General features: G+C 45.8%; 1 protein-coding gene and 1 long non-coding RNA gene across 7 annotated transcripts in view; one reads left to right on the top strand and one right to left on the bottom strand.

Annotated features, from left to right (window-relative positions):
* The window catches only part of LOC132649351 (uncharacterized), a 133,268-nt gene that overhangs the window by 67,871 nt on the left and 37,670 nt on the right, over positions 1–27,727 (top strand). The gene's annotated exons all lie outside the window — the stretch shown is intronic.
* Sfxn1 (sideroflexin 1) overlaps positions 25,674–27,727 on the bottom strand; it is a 35,962-nt gene continuing 33,908 nt past the window's right edge. For 5 of the 6 annotated variants that reach the window (XM_060372722.1, XM_060372724.1, XM_021646445.2 and 2 more), the window contains one exon: positions 25,674–27,665. In XM_060372722.1, the coding sequence (XP_060228705.1) occupies positions 27,636–27,665 (30 nt within the window). In that variant the 3' untranslated portion in view covers positions 25,674–27,635. The remainder of the gene's footprint in view (positions 27,666–27,727) is intronic. The other variant, XR_009587710.1, reaches the window with a different exon arrangement.

Genomic DNA, 27,727 nt, shown 5'->3' with positions numbered 1-27,727 from the left:
TTTCTTGTGCCCTCTGGATATTTGGGTGGAGGGCGATTGTGGGAAGAGCCCTGGGCAAGAAGCTGGATGTTCCCCTAAGGAGCCCTCATCAGATTGGTGGGTGTTGTCTCTGAGTGGTGGGTGGTTCTCAGGGAATTGCCCACAGCTCTCCTATTGTATGATCTTATGGACTAACTGGACTTTTCAGGAGCCCAGGAGCTCTCCTCTCATCAGAGGAAGTCTTTGAGGCAGCCATCCTACCACTGGTTTTTTTTTCTTTAAGGTTAATGAGTTGCAGCTGCCCAGACACTGGGCTCAGGCACTGTGCTTGATGGGTGCAGTCTTGTTGGAGAATCTGTGAGCCCAGAGGTCTGGTTGGTCTCCCTAGGGAGATGGGTTGAGCTTTGGAGCAGTGTCTGGGACTGTTCCTGTGGTTCCTGGGAGTCAGGATGCCCAAGGTTAGAGTTGTGTGCCATGGTACCCAGGAGGTATTCATGGTGAGAGCAGCATGCACATGAGAGGCTGTATGCTAAGACCACCTGCCAGTGGGCAACTGGGAACTTTTCTAGGGATTAGACAGGTGAGCTGATATTGGACTCCCTTGTTTCATTGTAGGATTTTCTCTTACTTGGGAGACTCAGAAACTGGTGTTTTGGGGCCCACAGTTCAGTCTGTCAGTCACTGTGCAGTCACTGCTGCCCTACTGATCAGACACAGTGTGTGTGATCCATGCTGCCATCTTGGTTCTCTCTGCACACAGGACCACTTTATAATCAATAGTTTTAAGATGATTTTCCTGTAGGCATGTATCACTGCATATACACAACAAGCAAATGCGCACAGTTGTAGGTTTAAACTTTATATACATGTCAAAGTTTTCAGAGTTAGGACCTAGAGAAGCAGCTCAGATGTCAACAACACTGGCGGCTCCTCCAAATGTCCCTGGGTTCAGTTCCCAGCACCCACATGGTACTGAACAACCATCTGCAACTCCAGTTTCAGGGAATCAGATGCCCTCTTCTTGCCTCTGCAGGCATGGCACACACGAGGGGTATATATGTACAAGCAGGTAAAACACTTATATACTTTTTTAAAGTTTACAGTTAAAATGTATAGTCAGTCTTTTTAAAAAGATTTATTTATACAGTGTTTATACAGATTTATTTATACACTATACAGTGTTTTGCCTACATGTCAGAAGACGGCGCCAGATCTTATTATAGATGGTTGGGAGCCACCATGTGGTTGCTGGGAATTGAACTCAGGACCTCTGAAAAAGCAACCAGTGCTCTTAACCTCTGAGTTTCCAGCCCAAAATATATATTCTTAATATATGTAAAGTGACCAATAGGCACTCCTGTTTAAACTGTATAAATCTGAATTTTGAATGTGTAAAATGGCCAATGAAATTCTTTTGCCATTTTTAGTCAATACTTTCAGATGAAAAAAAGAAACAATAACATTTAGGTAATTCTTGTAGTTAAGACCTGACTGAAAGATCTCAGATGTGGGGCTCAAAGGGGAATTGAGGAAGATGGTTAGGTGTAATGAAAGTTTTGGTTTCTTTAAAAACTCAGTTATGTTATGTAAATATGTTTTTGTTTTAATCCCAAGTGTGGGGGTTTAGTTTGGGCTTTAGTTTGTCCACAGCTGATAACTGCCTCCTGCGAGGTGTGGTCTTTGCCAGCTGGCAAGGGCCTGTGTCATGCAGCATGGAGAGGGGTGTAGCCTAGGACCCTGAGGAGTATAAACATGAGAGCTCAGAGAGAGAAGTGGTGGTGTGTGGCGAGTTGCAGTTTGGAGAGACCAAAGAGATGGATGGTGTGGTGGTTTGGAGCAGACAGATGGAGAACAACGTTTCAGCACAGTGGTGTGGAGAAGACTGTTAGCTGCGTCTGCTGTTGATGGAGATTGGTACAGCCCCAAAAGAACCCATTGACCCTAAACAGCCAGGAGAAGAAAAGATGTCTGCGCCCTCTCCCCACTAACCTTCTCTCTCCTACCTAGGGCTGGGGTGTTAGAAGGCAGAGGCTTTAAGGAACCCCAAATTAAAAAAAAAAAAAGCTTGAAAAGGAGTGCTACAGTTGGGGATAAAATGTCTATTAGAAGTGTTACTAATCAGGCCCACGAGGCAGGGAACAGGAGTTTTTCTTATAGAAGGAAGAGGGGCCATTTCACGGCGAATGTCTGCAGCCAGGGTCTGTGATTCCCAGATAGAAGGCAGGATGGGGAAGGGAAAGACACAATGATGACCACCGAACCCTGCCACCTGAAGTCTGTCAGCCAGGTCTCCATGGGAGGTCTGTGGGTGCCTGTGAGGAGGGTGGCTGCTGCAGGTACTGTGGCCTCGGCGCAGTCTGGTCTGGATTCCCACAGCACATGTGAACACTGTGTGATTGCCTTGATTAAATTAGGACTTTGCTATTGCACGTGTGGTGTGCACTTGAACATCAGAAAGTGGGACTGTCATTACCACTGTCCCCCAAACTGAAAAGGGTCTACAGATTTGGTCTGTGTCAGTGCTGTAGTCCTGTTATCCTATGTGGTCCAAGACTCTACACCTTGCTTCCAATGGAAAGCCTCAGCATTCCTGTAGGTTCTGCCGAGTGATGTTCACAGTTACCAGCTCTTTTCTGTGTAGATACAGTCACGACCTTCGTAGAGAGCAAAAGCCTTCCAAAGTTCAGGTTAGTGCTTTACCGAGCTGATTTCCTCCAAGCTGAAACTGTTGGCATGATAAGCCTCCCTAAGCTGTGTTCATATCTGCCTACCCCCACCATGACAATTCTCTTTAATCAACTGGATGCCCCTAACTCTGCACATGCTTAGCTGTGCCTCCTGAGAGTTGAAAAGTACTAGACATGCCTCACTCAGGGAGTACATCTGTGAACAAGCACTTAACTTTCAAACTCCTTTCTTTTTTCTCCAGTTGGTTGTGTTTGTGTGTGTGTGTGTGTGTGTTTGTAAAGCTTCAGATGTGTTGTCAGTTTACAGTCTGTAAAAGTACAAGTTCTAAGAAAAGATTCTAGGAATCCCCCCCCCAGGACTGAGATCATTAGGTTGAAGAAGGGAATCCATGTGGGCTTAACCTAAAAGCCACTTCTTCCTATACCTCTTAGTTGCTCAGATTTACCATAAAGGGTTTTATTGGCAATTAAGTCCTTGACATCTCTTGCTTTGCACCCCACCCTCCCAACTCAGAAACAGGTTGGACCAACTGAAGCACATCAAATCTAAGTGGCAAAGAACAGTCATAATCAAGACATGAGATGGTCAGTCGGTGGAATGTGGTGGCTTGATTAGAAATGGCCCCACAGACTATAGATTTGACTGCTTGCTCGACAAGGAATGGCTTATTAGGAGGTGTGGCCTTGTTGGAGAAAGTGTGTCACTGGGGGAAGGGAGGTGGAGTTTCAGAAGCCTAAGCCAGGCCCAGTGGCACTCTCTCTTCCTGCTGCCTGCTGATCTGGATGTAGAATTCTTAGTTACCTCTTCAGCACGGTGTCTGCCTGCATGCTGCCAATGCTTCCCACCATGACATTAATGGACTAAACCTCTGAACTGTAAACCAGCCCCAGTGAAATAGTTTTCTTTATAAGAGTTTCCATGGTCGTGGTGTCTCTTCACAACCATAGATCACAGACTAAGACAGGTATCTTCAGAAAATCCTGTTCAGAGATGGCGGCCGTGGGGACGGTAGTGGCGGAGTGAGAAGTTACTTTGAGAAGTGAGACAGCTTGACAACAAAGGCCATCGATAACAGGTAGCACGTGTGTCATAACCCTATCTTCATTTGACATGCATTCCCTGAGACCCTCCCATGTGCCAGCCCCTCCCCTATTGTGTGCCGACCCCCAGGCTACAGTCTTGTTTTCAGGAGCTTCTTCTGATGACATGGAAGGAAACATGGTGGAAATATACGTGCAAGCAAGATGTTGCCAGAGCTGTGAGGAGAAGAGTTCCGCTTCTGACATCTGACGCCTGTGGAACACACTGAAAAGAAGAAGCCTTGTGTGTCTGCAGCAGAGATGAGAGGAAGTGAGCATGAGAAGGTCAAGGCAGGACTTGTGAGCTTGGAAGACCAAATCATATTCCAGTGTAGGGGGGCCCAGCAGAGGGAGGCTTATACAGAGCTGAGACACCACACCACCAAGGTTAGCATTTATTTAAAAATGAAGCCATGCATAGAGCAGGAACAGGTATTATATGAAAGAGATTTATTGAATGAAGAGAGAGAGATAGACACGATGGGAGGAGGGGGTGCCCCAACAGAGAGAGGGGAGAGAAAGCAAGGGAAGGGAAGAGCAAGAGAGCAAGAGAGGAGAGTGGCTGACAGGTCACTAGGTACCTGGCCCAGATGATGTCATGGGATGCAGGTAGGACATTGTCAGTACCCTAAAGGTCCCTGAGGGAAGGCCAGTTGAATTGCCTGCACAACATAACAATACTTCAAAAGGAGCAGCTCTGGCTACAGAGGGAGGCAGTAGAGCGGGGACAGTGGGTATGTAGACAGGGCAAGTTCTACAGTCCCAGGGTCCTCTGTTCTGAAAACGCCATCCAGTGTGTCACTCCCTAGCCGATGGACTCATCATCGCTTCATCTTGGCTGTGAGGAGGAAGGCTGCTCCACGCCTTCATTTGGCTGGTATGAGGAAGCTGCTCTAAACCTTTGGGTTCAGATTCTCATGTGAACAGAGGCTCCGGTTCTCCTGGGTGCCATTCAAAGTGTGAATCACTGGGCAACATGGTAGCTCCATAATTGACTTTTTGAGAAACTTCCAGGCCATTTTCTCAGTCAGCTTCACATTTCCATTTCCACCATCATCCCGAGAGTGCCAAGTGTCTGCCAAGTGCGCTGTTATTCAGTCTTTGTTCTGGCTGCCCTGTGGTGCTAAATAGTATCTCTCTGTAATTTTTGTGTTCTTATCTCTACTGCTTTACAATGTTGAACACTTTTTTCCCCCTGTACTGATCGACCATTTGTCCATTGTTTTTGGAGAATTGCCTGTGAAGTCTTTTTTTTTTTTTTTAATTGAGATACGTATCTTTTTGTTGGGGTTATTGAAGTCTGTGAGATCTTCTGTATTCTAGATTCAAATCTAGTATCACATATGTGACTTGAAAACATCTTCCATTCTACAGTAGTTATCATTTAATTTTAGTAATTGAAGCATAAAAGTTTTAAAATTTGTGTGTGTATGTGTGTGTGTGTGTGTGTGTGTGTGCATGACTGAGGATACAAACTTGGGTCCTCATGTTCTTACAGCAAACATTCTAACTCTAGCAGTCTAGGCCCTGAGTCTGAGGGGCAAGTTCTAGACTCACTGGGTTCTTGTACCTTTTTACAATGAATTGTACAGACACATGTGGATGGTTATAGGGAAGGAGACAGTTTATTAGGGGAGAAGCAGAGGAGCCTGGAGTTGTGCCAGAGATCACCTGTGTCCTGGCTCTAAAAAGGCAAAAAGAGGAAAGTCTGCATTGACCCGTTATGGGTCATTAACACAGTAGCCCACTTTCTAAAACTCCTATGTTGTTGGCTTTTTAAACATCTCCTTTTGGTTGAAAGAATCATGGGTAAACTATGGGTTGCTAGTCATTTGTCTGTTGCTACCTTTCATATGTTAATCTCTAGAATTTTTTTCCTTCACTATTTTCTGTTCTCCTGCCTAATTATCCATTGAGCTACCTCCCAGGCACAAATTTTCTTTTCTGTAAGTATTGGTATTAGAATTCAGAGCTCCATATATGCTCTATCTCCAGTTCTTGGGCTCAAAGGCAGAGTCTTGTTACGGTAGCTCATGCTGGCTTTGAACTCTTGATCCTTCTGCCTCCCCTTCCTGAGTGCTGGAATAACAGGCATGGACTATCAGTTTGCAGTGAGCTTCAGGTTTTGTAAATTCTAATTTACTTTTGTTATTGGTACCTGTACCTTTGATGCCATATGTTAAAACAATATTGCCTAATCTAAGGTCACATGCCCATCTTGAAAAGAATGTCATAGTTTTAACACTAATGACAGCTGTAAAAACGGCCTAGTAATAGAAACCAGTTCTTCTGTTTAAGAAGATGAAGTTTCTGACCTGGGTAGAGATGTAACTTTCCAAGCTACTTATAACATCACAGAGTTAGTTGGGCTGCTCAATCACCCAGTTGTGGGCCACTCCTCAGGAGAAGGGACCAGTGCTAGGAAGACAGAATCACCTTAATCCTTATTAGGCAGAATAATTATTTCTCGAATGAGATTCTGCACTTTGACTTCCCAGAATTCCCATCCCTCTAGTGCAATCCCTACAAAATGCTATGATGGTCAGATGGGTCTGTCTGCCTTTCTGAATCCTGACTCAGAAGGGTGCCATTTTACCTTTTTCCTTTTCTGCTCCCTCCCCTACTGCCCCCACTCCACGCCATCTTTTTCAGACACAAGCCAGAACCTGAGATCCTTCAGGCTTTCTTAATTTTCCCCTAAGGCCCTACTCCTTACCAAATAGCTGACCTCCAAGCCGGCTTAGCTCAGACAGAAGGGTCTTTTCTTCTTCCCCTCTCTTTATCCTGCTCTGGGCAGATACAGAGATTTGCACTTTGCCCCTCTCTGGGGTCTCTTTCTTGGCTAAACTTTGGCTTTCATTTCAGCTTTTTATTTCTTTCAATCCTTTAATCAACAGAGAAAACGAGTCTGTTCTTGCAGCCACGCCAAATGGCCTCTTATATTTAGGTCTTTGATAAACTGGGGGCAAACATTTATGTGTGATCTTCCTTCACCTAGATTCTTTTCACACTCTGTGTGAAGGTCTAGGTGAAGGAATTAAGTTCATTTTCCTTTCTGTGCAAAAGAATAAAGTTGCCCTAATGTAGCTCATCAAAAAGACTATTCTTCCTCTCTCTTCCAGGTCTCCTGAGACCATAGGAAGAGAAACAGGAATAGGAAATAATTCACAGATGGAAGCTTCCCATGATGATCCATATCACATGAAGCTACACACAGCCCGTGTCCTTCCTGTCTGTCCCAATTCCTGGGGAGCGCATAGAGAAATGGCTCAGAGTTCACCAGGAAGTCCTTGCTACCTTGGAGCCTTCTGAAGAACACCCTCATGGCCTGGGGCTCAGGAGAGTCCTGCCACCTCCCTGTACTGGGTAGCATTGGCATTATGGGGAAGGGATATTTCCTCTTGCTCACTCAGCCAATCAGACAGAACTGGGCCCACAACAACTTCAGCACCTCTGTGTGGTCTCTAAGCAAACAGAAGCATCTTAACCTCTCCTGCAAATCTGAGTTCCCCAGGGCCTAAGCTATCCCTTAGGACTTGAAGGAGGGGGTAGAACAAGCTGTAGCTTTGGCATACACTCAGCAGGAAACAAAATAATAATGACTACTTTTTAAATTGAGCCTAATTGCAACATGGAAAATAATACCATTTGAAAATGCAAATGTCTAATCCCCCCACTATCATTCTCCTCTCTCTTCTCTCATCTTTTTTTTCTTCCTCTTTGATTCAGGAGCAGCTCTCTTCAATCCCGAGCTTCCTGAATACTCCCTCCCCTCACTCCGTCCAACTACATGAACTGCTGGCACTGGGTCTTTATGGTAATCTGTATGGACAGGAACAGAAGCAAAGGTGTCTGAGGGACTGGGAGTGGGTCAAGGCTGTCCTTGTAAGAGGGTGTGGCAGCAGACTGGGTAAGGCATGTTGGAGAAGAGAGCACACCAAGGGAGAGGGAAGAGTCTCTGGTGGTTTCTCTAGCCAGAGATTTCATTTCCTCCTCTGTAAAGCAGGACACATTCGCTCAAATGCTTTTGGCTGAAGGTAACTGACCACTCCAATAGCAGTGCCCTAAACACTGGGGTTCACTATCTTTGCACCCGCAAGAAGCCTGAAGGCCAACAGTATAAATAAAAATTGTCCTGCCATCTCAATTTTTCAAAAGCTATTGAGTATAGAACAGCTGGGCAGCCCCCAGACCCACAGTAGACTCAGAAAGGGTCTCAAGTTTCCCTGTGGCTGGGTATCATTTATAGACAGAAAAAGAAAAGAAAAGGGGGTTGGGGATTTAGCTCAGTGGTAGAGCACTTGCTTAGCAAGCAAGCACAAGGCCCTGGGTTCTGTCCTCAGCTCTGGAAAAATAAAAATAAAAAAGAAAATATGGGTAGAAAGTGGAAGTGGGGTATTAACAGTCTGGGTGTTATCTGTCTTAATACAGTCTGTCTGGTTCCATCTAACCACTGGCCATGCATGACACAAGCTTGGTTAGTGTGATCAGCTGAGACTCACTGTAAAAGCAAATGGCCAACACTGCAGTTTGCTTACTGAGCACATTAGGTGGCAGTTTCCAGCGAAAGTCCAGAGTCCGGGCATGGGGAGGCCCTGTCAGGCTGCGGTTTGATTTGACAGTGCTCGCAGGCTTTGTTCCCTGGCTGTGCAGTGTTGGAGCTTCCCGGCCTTTCTAAGAACCTTTCCTCGTTTTAAGGGTGGAAGTTGGAGTTCTCTAGCCTCACAGGAGGCAGGCAGGTCAACAACAGAAAAGAAGTGCGTGTACTCCTTCTGTTGCTTTGGCGTAGGACTATAATTATGACCTGTTGGTGAAGCTAGCCTCCACTGCCCTGAGAGCACTTGTTACTAATAATTACTGTATAATTTGAATAAAATAGTCAATACCAAATCTTGGGGTGTCCCTACTACAAGTTAATAGTTGAAATCATTCTAATGACACAGAAATCTGGGTTTATCATAAGACTTCCTAATACAAAATTTGTTACATCTCAACAATTTTAGTATCAATAGCAATACAGCAGTCCAATTGGTTGACCCTAGCTAAATTCTTCACTTATTTTGAAGTAAGGCATTGTATTGTTCTGGGCTATAGAAGTTTGTGTTTAAACTACATTACCATCTCTCCTTCTCCTCATGAGGTGTCCTTTAGAAGATTCAAAATGGGCCTGTCAATCTGAAAACTTTTTTTTTCATTGAAATTATACTGAATAATAAAAAAAAATCATTTCATAAGGTCAGTGAAATGCTTTATTTTTTAAACACAAAGACATGGTTCAAGGACAATAGTTTGGGGTAAGCAAACAGCTATGATGAAAATGTGGCTTCCACCGTGTAGGATAATGTAGAAACTTACGAATCAGTAAGAGGCCCCAAAGCTACACAAAATCTCAGTGCCCAGAACTGGGAACAAATTTCTGCTGTGTATAAGCCACTCAGTTTAGGTGTCCTGTTATAGCTGCCTGAACCAACAGACAGCTGGAAAAGATCCCCTGCCCACCACCCCCGCGAGGACTGTAGACCCGGGAATTTGCAGCCACACACACACATCCCTCCAATCGGCCAGCACGTTTATGGGCTCAAGCCTTGCCCGTCTCCTCCCTGAGGATTGTGTGTCCAGGGAGTTCCAGCCCTGCCCCCACCAGGAAGACTTCATGCTCACAGGCTTCGTTCAGCTCTGCCGGCCACTCAGGAGTCTGTCTAGCCTCCAGCCTCCCATGATGCCCCGTGAGGTCAGCATGCCACCCAGGTGAAGAAGATGCATCAGCCCATTCAGATTCCTGATGAGGGAGGACCTCCCATCCCTGTCCACAACCATAGCTCAGCCTGTCTCAGGCTCTGTCACTGTTGGGTCTGCAAGCACTCCGATCATTCGTGTATCGGGCTATGTTGGCCAGTGAATGTGTGTTGGAGGGGTGTAGAGGCTGTGGTGGTTTCAATAGGGAGGGCCCCCACAGACTCATGATGCTTGGCCAATAGAGAGTGGCACTATTAGGAAGTGTGGCATTGTTGGAGTAGGTGTGGCCTTTCTGGCCAAAGTGTGTCGTTGTGGAGTCAGGTTTTGAGGCCATATGTGTTCAAGATACGTCCAGTATGACACACCGCCTCCTTCTGCTTCCTGCAGACCAAGATGTAGAACTCTCAGCTCCTCCTCCAGCACCGTGCCTGCCTGTGTGGTGCCATGCTGCCCGCCATGATGGTAATGGACTGAGCCTCTGAATTGTAAGCCAGCCCCATTTAAATGCCGTCCTTTATAAGAGTTGCCATAATCATGGTGTCCCTTCACAGCAGTGGAAACCTTAAGACAGGGTTTCAGTGAGAAAGCAGAGTTGGCAAAAATAAAACTCAGAAGGGCCTATATCAGGGTCTGTTGCCCCAACCACCCTTACAACACAGGACAGTGACTCCATAATGCTACAACAACCTAGTTCCTTTTGAATAAGGCAACCACTTGCTTTGAAAAAGAGTTAAAATAAATTAATGTTGAAGAAAAAGTGAACTCAACCAACAACTTCTCTAGGCATGCACAAGTCCTGGTACAAAAATACGAGTGATGTGAAAAACCAAGGTAACTAAAAGTCACCTGAAACTCAATTATCTTACAGTAATGGGAGTGAACTAGAAAAAAAAAAAAACCCTAAGAAATGAAAAGGAAAAATAACTATAAATAAAGTATAAATATGTTCTGTTAGTCCCACTGAACCAGAGTAAAGAACACTGACACAACTTCTGGTGAATTGAGCAAGTCTCTATACAGGGTTGTCTCCCTAAAGCAGGATCTAAGAGAAAAATGATGGGGAAACCTTTTAGACCTCTTTTATAGGACAAAAGTGCAGGCAGGGGATTTCCAGAGGAATCTGATAAGGCAAGGACTTGGCAATCGAATTACAGAGGCAGACAGCAGAGAAGATTATTACTTGGCAGTGGTCTAACACGAGACCCACCATGGGAGAGAGCCAATCCCTGACCCTATCAGTGATGCTTTGCTATAGTCACAGACAGGAGCCTAGCATAGCTATCCTGTGAGAGGCTCCATACAGCAACAGATCAATACAGATGCCGAGACTCACAGCCAAACATTGGGCAAAGCATAGAGAGTCTTGTGAAAAAGTGGGGGAAGGATGGAAGGACCTCGAGAGGACAGGAGCCCCACAAGACCAACAGCGCCAACTAACAGGCCCAGAGGGGCTTGTGGAGACTGAAGCACCAACCAAGGATCATGCATGCACTGGACCTAGGCCCCCTCCACAGATGCAGCAGATGGGCAGTTTGGTCTTCATGTGGTTCTCTTGGTGAGGGGAGTGGGGCTGACTCTGACGTGGGTCCTGTTCCGGCTTTTTGTTCACCACCCTGCTTCCCCTCCCCCAGCCAGTGCTGCCTCCTCAGCAGGCCTCAGGGGAAGAGGATGCGCTCAGTCCTAATGGGACTTGATGACTGGGGTGGGTGGGTAGGGGTGACTCCCCACTTCTGAGGAATATGGAGGAAGAAGGGGGGAAGAGGGAGGGAATATGGGACCAGGAGGAGAGGAGGGAGGAGGCTGCAAGTGAATGTATAGTGAAAAAATTAATTAATTAATTAAAAAAGAAACAAGCATAAGTTGGAGAATGGAAGAGAATAAAACCCTTTAAAACAATTTTAAAAAAAAGATTACTTGGCAGAGCATTTTATCAGTGTAGAGTTCAGGGAACGGTCAAATTCCACAGGGTAGGGATCCTCATTACAGCTTCTATTCGAACTCTTTTTCTTAACGATTTGTTTGTTTTCTGTGCACTGGTGTTTGCCTACATATGTGTGTCTATGTGAAGGTGTTAGATCTTGGAGTTACAGACAGTTGTGAGCTGCCATGTGGTAGCGGGGAATTGAACCAGGCTCTTCTGGAAGAGCAGCCAGTGCTCTTAACCACTGAGCCATCTTTCCAGCCCCCCTATGCAGGACTTTAACGGCAATCTTTTCTTTTCCTTTAGTTCATACCATAAATAGGTGATCTGAGGTATACAAATATGACCTTTCTTTTTGGAGGCCTGATGGCCTAACTGCACCAGAGTCCTTAAGAGGCCTTGAGTCTGCTAAACAGTCCTCCTTATCCAAAGCAGCCAATAAGAAATCATCCACAAATCAGAGTAAGGTAACTTTTGGGTGTTCCCTGTGGAAACAGCTTAACTCCTGGTTAAAGGCCTCGCCAAAGATGGTAGCCACTAGGCAACTTCCATCCCATGGTCCCAGTTTGGTCTCCTGTTGGGTAGAACTTGGTCAGTTGCCACCATTCTCTGGGCATTATCAAGAGTGCTTAAACCCGGGAAGCACCTAGCTGCTTCTGCTGGATCCGCTCTTTCTTCTGTGAGAGAGTGCGCATAGGATCTGCTGCAGTCATCCCAAATTGCGAGGTGGCTACAGAAAACAAACAATCAGAGTAATTAGAGAACTTCCGTCTGTGCTGAAAGGGGAATTCAGAATTTTCCAATTATAGTGATCCATTATAGAAAACAGAGAGCACTGGCCTTGAGGGGCCCGGCAGAGAGGAAGGGCAAGGACAGGGGCTGCTTCTGCTTTGGGGATAGAAATGGAAATGAAAGTCACAGGTTGGTTGGGGCATGAAACTGAGTATGGCTGTCCATCAGGACCACCCTGACTTGTATGGAGAGGGGAAGAGACAGAAGGTGACTCCCCTGTGACAGGAGGAGTAGTCAAGTGGAGTGAGTGAGTGAGGGGCTAAGGGGGGGAGCAGAAGGGAGTTCAGAAGAGGTGGGGGCAGAGGAGGATAAAGGAGGAGTGTATGTGGGATCCTCTGGGGACTCCTGCCGGACAGGACTTTTGGAAAGCTTCTGGTTCCTCATTGTGGGTCCCTGTGGGGTCTTTGCCATGACCAGAGCATGGCTACCCTGACCATTCCAGATTATACAAACCTCCACCCATAAGGACAAACTGGATGCTGCCTCTGCTCAGAGTAGAATATACCCAGTCTGGTTTGGGTGGCCAGAGTACCAAGGGTGGCATTAGCTATGGCTATTAAACCTCAATGTAGGCCATTGTAGCTCACAAAAGGATTAGGTGATAGGGTAATCACAATCCTGCTTAATCTCAGGAGGGTAAAGTTTGTCAGTGTCCTTAAAACACAGCTTCAAGGAGTTCAGGCTTACTATTACTTAAATTGTTCAGTCGCTCCCAAGTTCAGACCATGAAACACTTACAACAAGGAAAGAGAAGAGACAAGCAAAACATAGAACAAGACAGAAGACCAAGACAAGACACAGGAGACCAAGAACCAGGTGCCAAAACCCAGGGAGGCAGCTTGACGTCTTGCCAGTGCTGGGGCCAGGAGTTTGTGTGTCTCGTCAGGCACCTCACTGCCTCAGATGGGATCAACCAGATCCCGTATCAGAAGCCATAGAAGATGCCGTACCAAGATTTACATGGAAGCCTCCTCCCACGTATACTTGCTGGCTTCTTTTTGTCTAGACCTTTCTCCTCTGTAGTCTGCAGACCTGAAAGCACATCTCTGGACCAAGGAACTTCTTTAAGGTGCACACCCCAAGGGAAGCAGCTCTTCAGTCCCAGAGGTCGGAGGGGGAGTGTCTTTGAAGTTGGGTTGAGATTTTATCTTGCTGGGACCCACAGATGTTAATCCAACCAAATGAGAGTAAAGACCACTAATTAAATTTTTGGTGAATTGAGCAAGCTTTCCTTCTCCCTAAAGCACGATGTGAGACAACAGTGTAAGGAAACTGTTTTTAGGCCTCTTTTACAGAAAACAAATTCTGACTGAGGATTTCCAGAGAAATTTGGTAAAGTAAGGACTTGGCAAGAGAATTACAGAAGCTGAGAGCAGATAAGATTATTTGAGAGAACATCTTGACAGAACATCTCAAGATGTTTTTTGGCAGAACATCTTATCAGGGTAGAGTTCAGAACATGGTCAAATTCCACAGGGTGGAAAGCATGTCAAACTTCAGAAATAGGTTAAGGCCCTGTCAAACTTAAGTTTTACAATAAATAGAAATGAATTTATTTGACCTTGTAACAAGATGGTTTCTACTCTTGTAATGGAGTCTGGCAGATCCATCATTTCAAAGTAATCAAAGGAGAAAGTAATGAATAAGCCACAAGAAGACACAAACAGCTAATGAAATAAGAAAACCGATACAAGATATGAAAAAGAAACTCAGTAAGGACATAGAAATAAGAAAGAAAAATCAAATTGAAATATCGAAAAATATGCCATGAAAAGCCTCAGTAATGGAATGGTTAGAGGAGAAGACAGAACACCTGAGCTTGAAGGCAAGGTTGAAGAATCAGAACATTCCAACAGGATAAACGTAAATTCATTAGAACACAGTACTGAGAACTTTCCAGATGGTTGGAGCAATTTTAAAAGGCTGCATTTAAGAACTATGGGATAAAAAAGGTGAAGAACTCCATTATAAAGGCACAGAAATAATTTCAACAAAACCATAGAAGAAAATTTCTCTAAACGAGGGAAAGAGATTGCCAATCCAGATACAGGAGTCATTTAGAATACGAAACAGAAAAGAGCTTCCCTTCGTCATATTGTAACCAGCCTACTAAATACACAGAGCAAAGGGTTCTGAAAGCAGCAAGAGAGAAACGCAAAGTCATATATGAAGGCAGGCCCCTCAGATTAGCAAAAGACGTCTCAACAGAAACATCAAAAGCCTGGAGGGCTATGAATGATTGTAAGAGACAGCAACTGCCAACACAGATTACTATACTCAACAAAATGATCTGTCATAATTGAGGGAGAAAGCAAAACCTGTTATGAGAAGAGACGGCTCAAGGATTCTGTGCCTACTAGTAAGTCAGCTCTGCTGAGGATGCTGGGAGGAATTCCTTGGGCTGAAGAGAAACACAAACACATCTATGAGGCACAGGAGGAAATCAACCACTCTTGAATAATAGATAAGCAACAGAGGAATAGGAAAAACACCAAACACTGCAAATTAACAGAATGACAGGAAATAATACACACCTTTCAACAATAACTGATCGGTAATGGTTTAAGTCCTTCATCAAAGGACACACGAAAGCTGATTGAATTAAAAAACAAGGTCCATGTATCTGTTGGCAGCGAGAAAGGCTTCTTTCCATAAAAAAACAAGAGCTTACAGCACCAGGTGACTCTGCCTTCTTAGCCAAGTAACTGACAGCTCAAACTGATTAACTCTTATATTCTGGGTAGCTTTGAGTGTCAGGTCTCCATCCAAGGCTGGAAGGAAAGAGCTTTTCTTTAATGAGCCTTAACAGAGCTCTGATCAAAGCTGCTGTAACAGGCCAAATAGAGCCTAGTGAAGCGTGAGAGGCTTTATCTTGTAGCTACTGGGTTGGTGGAAGCTAGCAATCAGGGAAGTTAGCACATCTTAATGGTTTAACTGATGGTTGAAAGGATGTTAGGCTAGACACAGAGATGGGCAATGAATGGTTACTAAGGATACTAAAGATAGCCCATTATAATTTGGTCCTGAATCTATACCCCCGCCCTCGCCCCCCCAACTTCAGTTCACAGTACCAAGGACTTGAGAATATTGCATCTCTGGGAGGTACTTAGCCAGTGAATTTCTGTACTGCCAAACCGGTCATAAAATTGAAACTTAAATCAAATTCAGGTATTTTGCTTGCATTTATTGAATAAAAGCAAGTTTATTCAATAAATGTAAATTTACAGCTAGTTTTGTTTTTAAAAAAGGATATGTTTCAGACCATTTTAACTTTTTTTGAAGAATTTGTCTAATGGAAGTGAGGAGACAGACAAACCAACATAGGAATTGAGCAGCTTTCTTCTTTAGCTATTACCCTTCACAGGAAAGGAGAAAGACTTCCTGCCCAGAAGCCAAATTAACCCCTTTAGTTACCATGGCACTCCCTCTCCCTGACTTGATATCTTCTATTCCACATTTTTTTCACCCTTTCAAAAAAAAAATGCCAGCAATGATTAGAAAGGAGACAAAGAGACTGGGCCTGGGCATCCTGAAAGGTAATGGCATTACAGCACTGAATTCAATCACCCCTTTTTATTATGCAAATAGATTCCCATTGCATCTACCTTCCATGCATAATTAAATAAAAACTCTTAGGATAAATGGAGCACCGATGCAGAAATAAAAGCTCAACATTTCTCAAGTCCCCTCTCCTCAGAAGCCAGCTGGCTGTCTTCTCCACAGCCTCCCTTTTTTTCTTTAAAACCTGGTCTGCATTCCCTGGGGAAATTCTTTTTCTTTTCTCTCTTTCTTTCTTTTTCTTTCTTTCTTTCTTTCTTTCTTTCTTTCTTTCTTTCTTTCTTTCTTTCTTTCTTTCTTTTTTTCAATTATTGTTCCTGCCCAAGCTGAAAGCAAAACCAACCAATCTTTCATTAACATTAACTTTATCATTCAGGACAGACAGAGCTGTGTTTCCCACTTGAGAAAAGAAATCGTGGCTCACATTTTCACCCATCGCTTCCTGTGTACCAGGGACTGTGCCAAGCTGTTTCTCAGATTTACATCATCTTGTCCTCATAGCCATGCAAGGTGGGCTCTTGCTCTGACTGTTTTGTTTTTACAGGTGGGCTGCATGGAAACTTGCCCAGGACAGTCGGTCATTCAACTAATGCCCAAACCGGAACTTAGATCAGACGTACATTCCAAATGCTGGCTCAAGGTACACCAACATACAGAATCCTGTAAGCATCGGGCCAGGGGCTCAAATCTACTTAAAAAAATATTTAATTGAGGCATGAGGCCCAGGGTCTAATCTCTATCCCTGCAAAAGTACAATGGACACACAAAGGTTGAATACATTTGAGCTGTAGGATGTGATGATGGCGTCGTGGTCTATATGAATGCGTCGTTCTGTGCCTGTGTCGTTCTGTGCCTGTGTCGGAGGTTTTCTGGACAGTGAGCTTCCAGAAGCAGAACCACACACAGGGCAGCTGAAACAAGTGGATGACTAGATACCGCTCCAAGACCAGGGTGAGGAGGTGGAGAAAAAACATTTGTGCTTTGAAATCTAGTCCTAGCCACTCCTTGGCTTTACAGTGGACTGTTGTGTAGCTGTTCTCCGCAGGGAGAAGCATTTCCTCCCGGGAAGAGAGAAGCTATGAAGTGGATGCCAATGTGCCAGCAGAGATCTTTTCCATCCTCTGAACAAAACTTTATTACATTATGTTGCCCTTTGAGTGTTTGGTAGACTCAGAAAAGCATCTAGACAAGCAGTAAAAAGAGTGATTGAAGAGATGGAATGAAAGTGTTCTATATGAGCGGGGGGGGGGGAAGACTGCTGGAAAGAAGTGCCAGGGGTGGGCTTCATTTCTGATTTGTTAGCCAGGGAGGTCCATACAGGTCCATACAGCTCTCTCCATACAGGCTATCACCACTGGTGTTTGGTGTCCCCCAGCACTAGACAGTAAGTCCCTGTTGATGAGGACACAGTATTTTAGCACAGTGCTGTAAGGTACTGTGAAGTCTGCTGGGGAAGAGCTGTCAGTGACAGTCTTTCTCAGTCATGGATTCTGCATGCTACGTTACCAACACGGAAGGCGAGATGTGCCTGGTGATGCCTCAGTGCAGAACTGTATGGGAGCAACTAACTGCTTTCTTGTTTAATGTAAGTTCCACTCTATAGACAGAAACTTGTGATTAGTACAACAAATAAAAGCTTGTGACAAGAAAGGCCATAGGCCCCCTTTATGAAGGCCAATAGTGTTTTGTTAAGTAGGTGTGACGTACCTTGGAGGTGAGGTGGCAATGACACAGAAAATGACTGGGTGACAGTGATCCGCAAGTCAGGAATCCAGGATCATGAGGTGCAGGAGAACCCGGGATTCTGAGCAGTGAAGGATCCTGTGGGGGAGGCTCCTGGGGCAGGCCATTATCACGCGCCAATGACAAGACGAGGCTCCTGGGTGACATAGAGAGACCCTTTGCAGAGCAAAGGTGAGCTCCCAGACTCCTCCCCAGTTCTGAGTGGTTTCCTTTGGATATATGCAAATGTAGCATAAGCAGGAGAGCGGTGAGCACTTGGAATGCTGAGGTCGAGCCTTCCGGATGGCAAGGGACTACGTGGAGGAGCACCGGGGTGCCCTGGCCACATCTTAGCCTGACTGCCAGGCATGCACACGACGGAGGCCACCTCTGGCTTCCCAGCAGCCACAGGCAGCTCCCGCCATGAGTTCAGGTGAGACCAGGAGAAGCAAAGCTTGGCCAGCTACAGGCTCAGGAGGAGTGGACAGCTCCTGAAGGACGTGACTGCAGTGGTTTGTTGTGCAGCTAAAGACAGGGAGTATCAGCGTACCGGAAAAGGAGAAAAGATACTTCCCTGAAACCTTTCACCGACATCCACCACAGACCAACGAGCAGGTGCACAGCCAGAAGAGAGCGCACGGCGGGGCTCCCGACAGCACCCGATCTTTCAAGCAGCCGACTCCAATCATCTGAAATCCTCTCAAAAGTGCATCAGTACAGCAGACAAGCCTCGGGGACATCTGCTGCATGCCGTAAGCAGCTTCAGGATGTCTTGGTTGTTACTGTGGGGACAGAGCCTGACCCTGACCTTCTGGGTGCTGGTAGAAGGTAGGCTGAGGGGTGGGCCTGGAAGGAGGTGGCTGTGGCCAGCAGCCCGTGTACCGGCCGGGGTACCCTGCTCAGTCCTCTCTCCGTCTCATAGTCGCTGGGGGATCTTGGATTTGTCATGGTTCCCCACTTGTGTGGTGGGGATGCCTACAGCAGCCATTCACAGGCCTGCAGGGGATAAAATGAAGCGTTCTCTAGGGGAAACGGCAACTCAACGAGTAAACTGACTTTCCGCAAAGTGAGGCTCATAGGTGGGTGAGATTCGCATGGGAGAACTCGTCAGAAAGTGCTGGACCAAGTATCACCGTGTGGCTCTTGATCTGCTTCCTAGCATTGCCAAAGTCACAGAAAGACTTCTACTATGTCCCTGTTACTAGAAGTTCTCAGCCAGAGATGCATTTTAAATAGGCTCCCAGAGCTTAAGATTCAAGACCTGCCACCCAGAAATGTTTGGAAGAGAACAGAATAGTGGATCCCTTTAGTCCTCTCTCAGATGACCCTGGAGTGAAATTAAGGATTAAAACAACAACAACAACAAAACAACAAAACAAACAAACAAACAAACAAATGTGTGTTACCATACCCAAACACCAAGTGTGCTAATGCTCAGCCACCTGTTGATGATGTCCGCATTGCTGTCATTCTGTCCTCATTCCTCCTGACCCTCCCTCTCTGGCTCTGTTCCCAGAGAGATGGATTCAGATCTGCCTCCTCCTTCCAGTTATTGCTGTGAGGCTCTGCTTAAGCACCTGGAGATTCCTTTGTTCCTCATGCTAAGTTCACAACACACTTCTTGTCTTTCTGTAGCAACCCTGCTTCACATAGGGGCTTTCTCTTCCTCTTCCTCCTCTTCTCCCTTCTTCTCCTCCTCTTCTTCTTCCTCTTCTTTCTCTTCCTCCTCCTCTTTCTTTACCTCTTCTTCCTCCTTCTTCTTCTTTTCTTCCTTCTCCTTCTCTTCCTCCTCCTCTTCTTCCTCTTTCTCCTTCTCTTCTTCCTCCTTCTTCTTCTCTTCTTCCTCCTTCTCTTTCTCCTCCACCACCACCTTCCTTGATGTCTCCTGCTGTGCTGCCTGCTCTGTTTCCACCCACACACTGCCAGGAAAGCCCCCTCTTCCACCCTTCTTCACCCCACATGGCTCCTCTCTGAAACTGAATTCCCAGCCTCTCACTTCTAGTCTGAAATTATTATTCAGAGTTTATACCATTAGGTTGGGCCCTTTCTTATTTCAATAGAACTGGTATTTTCCTCTCTATTTTTAGTTTTAAAAAGCTGTCCTCTCATATTACCATCTTTCTCTGAGACATTACTTTTGTAGTCAGCATTTTCATGATCAGACAGAGCACAATCCACTATAAAAAGGGAAGAGAACAGAGCTTGGCTTGTGACTGCTGTCAGCCCTATGGGATCTGTGCTCCTGACCTTGAAAGCAGTTGGATGACTCTCCAGGACCACCCAAAGGTCACAGAAGCAGCATGGGTGCTTTTCCATTTGGATGTTATTATAGAAGAAAAGGACAAGGGACAGAGTGACATAAACAGGACACTGGCCCATGGTTCCCCGTGAACTCTTAATTTTCAGACTGCTCAGTGGAACTGATTGGCCCACATCAAAGATGAGGAGACAGGCTCAAAGAGCCAAACTGGCATGTCTGGCATCACAAAAGATTCAGTGCCAGACTATGAAGGTAGCCGGGGTGAGGATGGAGTCATGCTGTCTAATGCCCGGAGCACCCACGATGGCAGTCTTCCTGAAGCCACCGCATGCTGCTCTGCTCTGTAAGTCTTTGCCCCATGCTGCCTTTCCCTGCAATCAGAGTTCCCTTCCTGCTGATTTCTGCTCCCATTAAGGATGGCTCACTAGTGACAACTGGGGTATACTGAGGGTCCCCTTCCTCAACAAGTTCACTGCTCCTTTTCTCAGCTCCTGCAATATTGTGGGTACCAGTAACACAGAGGGCAAGGAAAGGGTCTGACCCACCCTAGTCCTGGGCATGGCCATGGTTCTCTCCTATCTCTACGGAGACTGCTTTTTGCAATGTACCCTAAAGAAATGCACACAGAGAGATGAGTCCATCCCACCCATGAGCCCATGACTTCCAAACCAGGGCATCTTTTCAACAGCTACTGCTGGAGGGCTCCAGGCTTATCCCATATCCCAGGACCACCTGCCACCAGGCCTGGAAATGCAAGGGTCCATGCTTGGGGCTAGCCTGCTGCTTCTGGCTGCAGGCAGACAGCTCCTGGAATCACCTAGCACCAGTCTGAAGATCTTGCAGGCAATGCTGCTCTCTGGTGTCACCTCACAGCACTGCTGTTCCCTTCTGGTCTAGAGCTTGGGTAGCAAAGCCTGGATCAGGCCTGACAAGGGAGCTCTGAGAACGATGGTGCTTCTGTCATTGCAGTGGACAGCTGGAACTAGAAGGCGAGCCATGAGTGGCTCAGCAACTCCAGGGATTGGGTAGCGGAGCTTCAAGCCTCTCTTCAGGATTGCCCCCATGCCAGCCTGAGCAGCAGTCTCCGTGAACTCTGCCAGAAGGACCAAAGATTTGGGTGCTGACTCAAGTTAGGAGGTTGCTCAGAATCCTGAGCCTTTGCAGGCACCTTTTAGAAAATCTGAGGATCAGAAAACTGAAAAATAATGATTATCTCTAAACTGAAAAAGAGTAAGAATTCTCTCTAAACCTATAGACACCAACTGTTGACTACTTTATGGGGGGGGCTGTCTTTTGAGCCTACCTATGCATTTATTATAAAATTTGGCTTAGAGTGTATACAGAGGAGATGTGTGTATGTGTGTGTGTATTGTACCTAGAGGCCAGAGGCCAACCTTGGACTTGTTCTTGGAGCCATTGATGTACAGTCTCTCATTGGCTTGGGGCCTACCTATCAGGCCTGGCTGGCTGCCAGTGAGTCCAGGAGATTTATTGGTCTGTGTCTCGCCAGTTCCAGGTTACAAGTGATTACCAGCTCCCACACCCAGCTCTGTATGTGGGCCCTGGTGACCAAACTCAGGCCCTCATGGCTTCATGGCACTTTACCTCTCCAACCTTAGACTTACAGAGATCCACCTGTCTCTGCCTCCTGAGTCCTAAGAACAGAGCTATGCACTACTGTGCCCTCCTCTAGAGTTATTTTTCAAAAGCAACCAACATGTCCCAAGTTCAAGAAACAGAAAATAAGGGGGGGGGGCCCTCAGGTCACTGTCAGTGTTAGTACCCAGTGGCAGCCTTTCTCTCCAGCTTGGTTTGTTACCGTCAACGGTAATTAACTATATATCTATTTTGCAAGACTTTCAAAAACACTGAAGGACTTGTGTTATATTTGATTTTCCCCATAACAGTACATACCCCCCCTCTTTTTGGATAGCAAATACGTCCCCACCTTCTGCCCACATACCACAAACAGTGTAAGGGTGTATTTCTGTGGGACCACGTGGGACCACTTCGTAGAACTGAAGTAGTTAAACTTTGATAGATGCTTTCGAACTGTTGCAGAAAATTTGCCACACCTTGCTCTCTGAGGTTGAGTGAACAGGTTTTCCCATAGGGCTGCAGACAAAACATTGTGAAACTCTAGCTCAGGGCATGGAACGCGTCCTGTGCCAGCAGCATGCTGTGTGAACTCTCATCACCACCCAGGGAAGAGAGTGCTATCTTCGCTTTTCAGCTGCAGGAACTGCATTTTAAAGTGTGTAGCCTGCCTCAATTTAAGGAACAGAGGTGAATCCAAGCCAGGATAGTCCAGCCACAGCCTGAATTCTTCCAGCCAATGGCTCTCAGGTCTGTGTCTTTCAGAATCACTCTGGGATGTGTGTGAAAAGCTGGCTGGGTCCACCTACAGTTTCTCATTCAAGAAGTGTAGAGTGGGCTTGAGAATGGGCTGTTCTCAGTTTCCAATGAAGGAACATTGTGTTCCAGCGGCCACATAGTGTTCAGGGACAACCATTGATCCTACCATGGGAAATGGCCATACTAAATTTGGCTTTGACTAGGTACGCTTTCAAATTCATTATAAACTATATATATGCACCGAAACAGACCCTTTCATGGTCTTTTGACTGTTTCAGGTCAGGTCTGTGGTGATCTCTTTTCTTTCCATTTTTTTTTCATGTCATATGCAGTGCATGTGTGCTTGTACATATGAAGGTCAGAGGTGGGGTCCGGGTATCTGTCTTTGGTTGCTCTCCACCTTTATTCTTTGAGACGATCTCTCACTGAACCTAAAGCTCACTGATTAGGCTAAGCTGGCCAGCCCATGAGATTCAAGGACCTGCCTGTCTACCTCCTCAGCACTGGGGCTATAGGCGTGGCCTAACTCATCTGGCTTTTTATGTGGGTTCTGTGAGCAGGACTCAAGTATTCATGCTTGTATGGCAGGAACTTTACTGACTGAGCTATCTCCCCCAGCCTTGGGATCTTGTGTTATGATTTTTTGTTGTTGCTGTCATTATCACGTCTTTATGATGATTCTTACTTTTAATGAAGACAATGCTCAGAGGAACCTTTGGGGGAGTTACTGTGGAGTTGGTAGAGTGCTGAGCTGTAGCCAGGTACATTGTAACTGCAGATGAGGAAGCTGAGGAAGTTACATTGTATCTGCAGATGAGGAGGCTGAGGAATTTACATTGGTTACACTGTAACTGCAGATGGGGGGATGCTGAGGCAGTTACATTGTATCTGCAGATGAAGAGGCTGAGGAAGTTACATTAGTTACATAGTAACTGTAGATGGGTGGCTGAGGCAGTTACATTGTATCCATAGATGGGAAGGCTGAGGCAGTTACATTGTATCTGCAGATGAAGAGGCTGAGGCAGTTGCATAGGTTACATTGTATCCACAGATGGGCAGGCTGAGGCAGTTACATTGGTTACATTGTAACTGCAGATGGGGAGGCTGAGGCAGTGGGAAGCATCTCGGAGTTGGACAGATATGAGTCGAGATAAAGGCTTGGGGATGGAACGTCACTAGATATGACAGTCTACTTCTTGGAATTCCATATCTCCTTAGCAAGGATGTAATTTTGTGCTTCAGAGTTAAGCAGACCATGAAGATCACCTCTGGCTCTATACTTCTCTAGAAGAGGCTGGATATGGACATTATTGATAGTCAATACTGTCCCTCCCCCAGACCCTAGACTCCTTCTCAGCTCTGTTCCCAGAAAAACTTTTCTTTTCATACCCAGATTACAACTTCTCTTAATATGGAAGATTCCTTTCTTCATTTGGGTATAAGGACACTTCTGCCAATAGCCCAGCTTTGAATCCAGTGACCACAAACATGCTTGGTTGGTACCAATTATTCTGGGTAGATATATGCTAATGGACAAAACAGAATAGTCATTGTCTTCATAAGTTTGTTAATTAGGTCCCAGGCATGAAAATGTTGGCTCCCGATGCTTTATGGAAGCTGGAGAAGGGTAAATACACAGAGGATCAAATGCCACCTCAGGTTGACCGAAAGCCGCCTACTGACCTCTGGGAGACTAGAGTCCTGGCTGTTGCCAGGACTTTCAAACTATAATTCTAGCTTAGTAGACTTAGGTCAGCCTCAAGAATGAACGATTCTAACAAGGTTGAATGGTGTTGGTCCAGGGAGTACATCTTATGTAGGTTTAAATGGTTGACCACTTCCATCATTACCATCTGATGTAACTATTTTCTTCAGCATTTAGTAAAATTCTGAATGCACAGAAAGACTAAATCTGGTTGTCTGTGCTTTAGGAAGAGCTGTAGACTGGGCAACAGATATGGGCTCCTGGTATTGTTTCAAGTTTCAAGACAGCCTTGAAAAGCACTGCGTCTCAGCAAGCCTCAGTTTCCCTTCTGGGGGCAGAGCACCCTTCTCTCACTCTCATTTGTGCCAAACCTTGATTACTAGGTAGAAGGAGATGGACTCAGGCACCTCTGCCTGACCGTTTTAACCTCATACTTTTAGTGATCTCAGATGAAGTTTCCAGGGTTCTGAATTCTTACTCCGCAAAGATGAACAGGCATCTAGAATGCATAGCCTGTGCTCTGCCAGCAAATATTCAGTAGGAAATCATTTTCGCAACGTTTGCTTTGTGCCAGGAACCATGGTAGTCTCTGCACAGGGGTTAGCTTTGATATTTACTCTTACTTAGAGATAGCACCAATTACTTTCTCCAAATAATCAGGACACAGGGGTGTGCGCACGCACACACACACACACACACACACACACACACACATACACCGGCATATAAACTCACAAACACCCCCCCAGGACTGACATGGTAGAAGGTGACAACTGTCTACATGGACACCATAATAGCAGGCATATGTGTACATATGTCCACCCAATAAATAAACGTCTTAGTGTTTATTGCTGGGAAGAGACACCATGCCCATGCAACAGTTGGGCTGGCTTACAGGTGCAGAGGCTTAGTCCATTACCGTCACGGCAGGGAGCATGGTGGCACACAGGCAGACAGCACTGGAGAAACCGATGACAGTTGTTCATCTGGATCCCAACCAGCGGGAAGAGCTCTCTTTAGAGACGCGGGCCTGACTTAGGCTTTTAAAGCCTCAGACCCCGCCCAGTGAGACTTCCTCCAACAAGGCCACACCTCCCACTCCTTCACAAGCAGTGGTACTCTCTGACGACTGGCCACTCAAAACCTGTGCCTCTGGGGGGGGGTCATTCTTATTCAAATCACGGCAACAAATTTAAAAGTACTCAGCTGTGAATTGTCCGTTAATGAATCACTTCCAATCTCAGATCAGGATGTTTCTCTGCTCAAAACACCAGTTCTGTGCTAGATTCTGACAAGTGAATGAACTGACCTCAGGCGCAGGTGCTACACAGCGATCTGAAGCAGAAACCATGTCCCCTCCGGGTTCACAATCAACACCCCTGAATTACACTGTATGGGGCTGGAGGCGTGTGCCTCTGTGTACAGCCGTCTCTTTGTACTTCTGTCTTTCCTGATTATCCACCATGGTCTATAAAGATTATGGCAAACAGTTCAGAAATAAACAATTCATGAGTTTTAACAACTTATTACAGCATTGCCACAGTTCACTGCCTTTACTGCCAGTTATCACTGTTAAATTTGTGTCTAACTTACCAACGATAGTTTACTTCTGGTATGCATTTACTGGACAGAAACCTGCTTTTCAGAGGGCTCAGTTTTAGGTCTCCTTTGGGAGATCTCTGAGTGTGTTAGCTGTGGAGACGGGGTACCACTCCTGTGAGGATCCAGGGTGGACGACCAGCAAGCCAAAGCAGAGATACCCTATTTGTTAAGGGTCAGGGGATACCACAAGATGCTGCACTGGAATTACCAAAGATGCTCGGCTGAGGGCACAGCCGGTTACAACGCCCAGACGGCATGCTTTACAGACCATGCGAGTTTATTTTCATTCTGCATTTATTTACCATCTCATCCAGTTACACTGAAATGACACATTGGCTCTGAGATTGGCCCGAACCCTCACTAATACTGATAGCTGCTAGCCAGTCGCACACAGCTCTACCTCCAGTTAGAACAGTGTTAACTAGTCACCGTATTGCACTTCATAGGGATTTTTTTTTCTGGGAAAAAATAGGTATCATTAAAAGATCAGCAAAGATTGCCAATTTCCACTCATTTGTTCTTTTTTTTTCTTTTTAAAGCATGGTTAAACCACATAGTGAGTATTCCTATACAAAAGCATTAAGAGGCCAAAACTTAAAAAAAAAACAAAAAACAAAAAACAAAACAAAAAAACCCCCAAATCTAAAGGAGCTCGGCTGCGTGTCTCCTGCGCAGTTCACGTTACACATGGGCTGACACTTGGGTAAGCTGGTCAGTCTCCCAGCTAGCTACTGAGTTTTCACGTTCCCAGAGCTGCACATGCACCGGGCAAGAACTCTGGGACCGGCTGGCAGGAGGACCGCAAGGTCTCCGGGCTTCTCACACGTGTCTTTTAAGCACCCGCAGTGCTCCACCTCCATTTGAACAGAAGTGCTGAAGGCAGCAAGGCTTGTCCAAGGCCAGAGCATCACAAACTGCATTCCAAGTGGCTTGGCGTTCAACTTGAAGATTCCAGCAGCACAGGGGAGGGCTGAGAGCCTCAGAGCCATTCACCCTTTCAGAGAAAAGAGAAACACAGGCACAAGGCACACCACTTTTTCCTTTATGAGGAAATTCAATGCAGACACATTATCAGGGAAAAAGGATCTACAGAAACTAGACAGTCTCCATTTTTTCTTTTCACTTACAAATCTCTGAATTACAATGATTTACACTTGGTGTAGCAAGTGACTTGTTTGACATGGAACATCCACAGACTTCCAGCGGGACCTCAGCTACATGGAACATATGATGTGAAATCACGGTAGAGACGTGGACACACCAAGAAGCTTTAGATAGGGTGGGACACAGCACAACATTCACTGTTGCTGACTTGTTAATGTGTTATTTTTGTACCTTCCTGAAAGCCAAAGAATTCTACAAGAATGGTGAGAGAGAGAGAGAGAGAGAGAAAGGGGAAATGGAAGTGGCATATAGAACCTAAGAATTGTGGTTTCACTTCTGAAAAAACTCGACTCTCCCAGTCAGGCACTTTCCACAGGTACTGAAAACACTCCCAAACCCTGGCACTTATGCATTTCAGTTAATTATTTGATGGAAATTCATGACTATAGAATACCTGTGAGGTAAGAGTAATATTTTAGAAGCACTAAACAGATTGAAAAATTAACCGACAGAACCCAGTGCCACGAGGAAGGCTTCCCATCCTGCTGAGTGGCTGCCTTCGGGAAGGTGTAAGGAGTGTTTCCGCTCTGAACCTCAATTCTTATCACCACCTACTTTGGGCTGATCCATTGGCAACTGGAGACAAAATTCCCTTAGTATTTAAACGTGGGTATTTAGTCTTACACCTTTTGTGCTTTCCCAATTTCATTGCTGAGACCCCTGTGGCACAGAGGTAGAAAGGACTCCAGTAGTTGAACAGGTAACCTTTCCAATGATTGATGAGCGGCGTTTACTGAGTGTGCAGCTGGAGCACCTGGGCTATGCCTACCAGGGCTGTGGAAAGCTCCAGGTGGTGGCTTGGAAAAATCAAGTGTCCTTAAAATCTACCAGAAGGGCATTGCTTTGTAAATTACAACATGATTCAAATGCCAAGCTCCTGACCGGCAGCTGGACTCTAATGCAGATCTTGCAGAGGCTTTCGGCTGGGAGTGCCTGTCACACGCACTTGCTCCCTGCTGTGGCTTCAAGAGGTTCACAGATGGCAGCTCCAGGACTAGACCTTGGCCTCACAGGCCCTTGTTGAAGTACACGCGCAGTAACTCAGGGTGACTCCTTCGGATGCTGGCTTGCAACTCATCCTCCAAGCTTGTCACAGACATGGAGCTGGGACAGGTAGGAGAAATAAGGTTATCTCATGGGCAAAGATGGGACCCTGACTAGGAAGA

This window comes from Meriones unguiculatus, chromosome 19 (assembly GCF_030254825.1).
Source record: "Meriones unguiculatus strain TT.TT164.6M chromosome 19, Bangor_MerUng_6.1, whole genome shotgun sequence".
Taxonomy (NCBI): domain Eukaryota; kingdom Metazoa; phylum Chordata; class Mammalia; order Rodentia; family Muridae; genus Meriones; species Meriones unguiculatus.
Note: the sequence above shows the minus strand (reverse complement) of the source record. Positions and strands in the feature narration are given on the sequence as shown.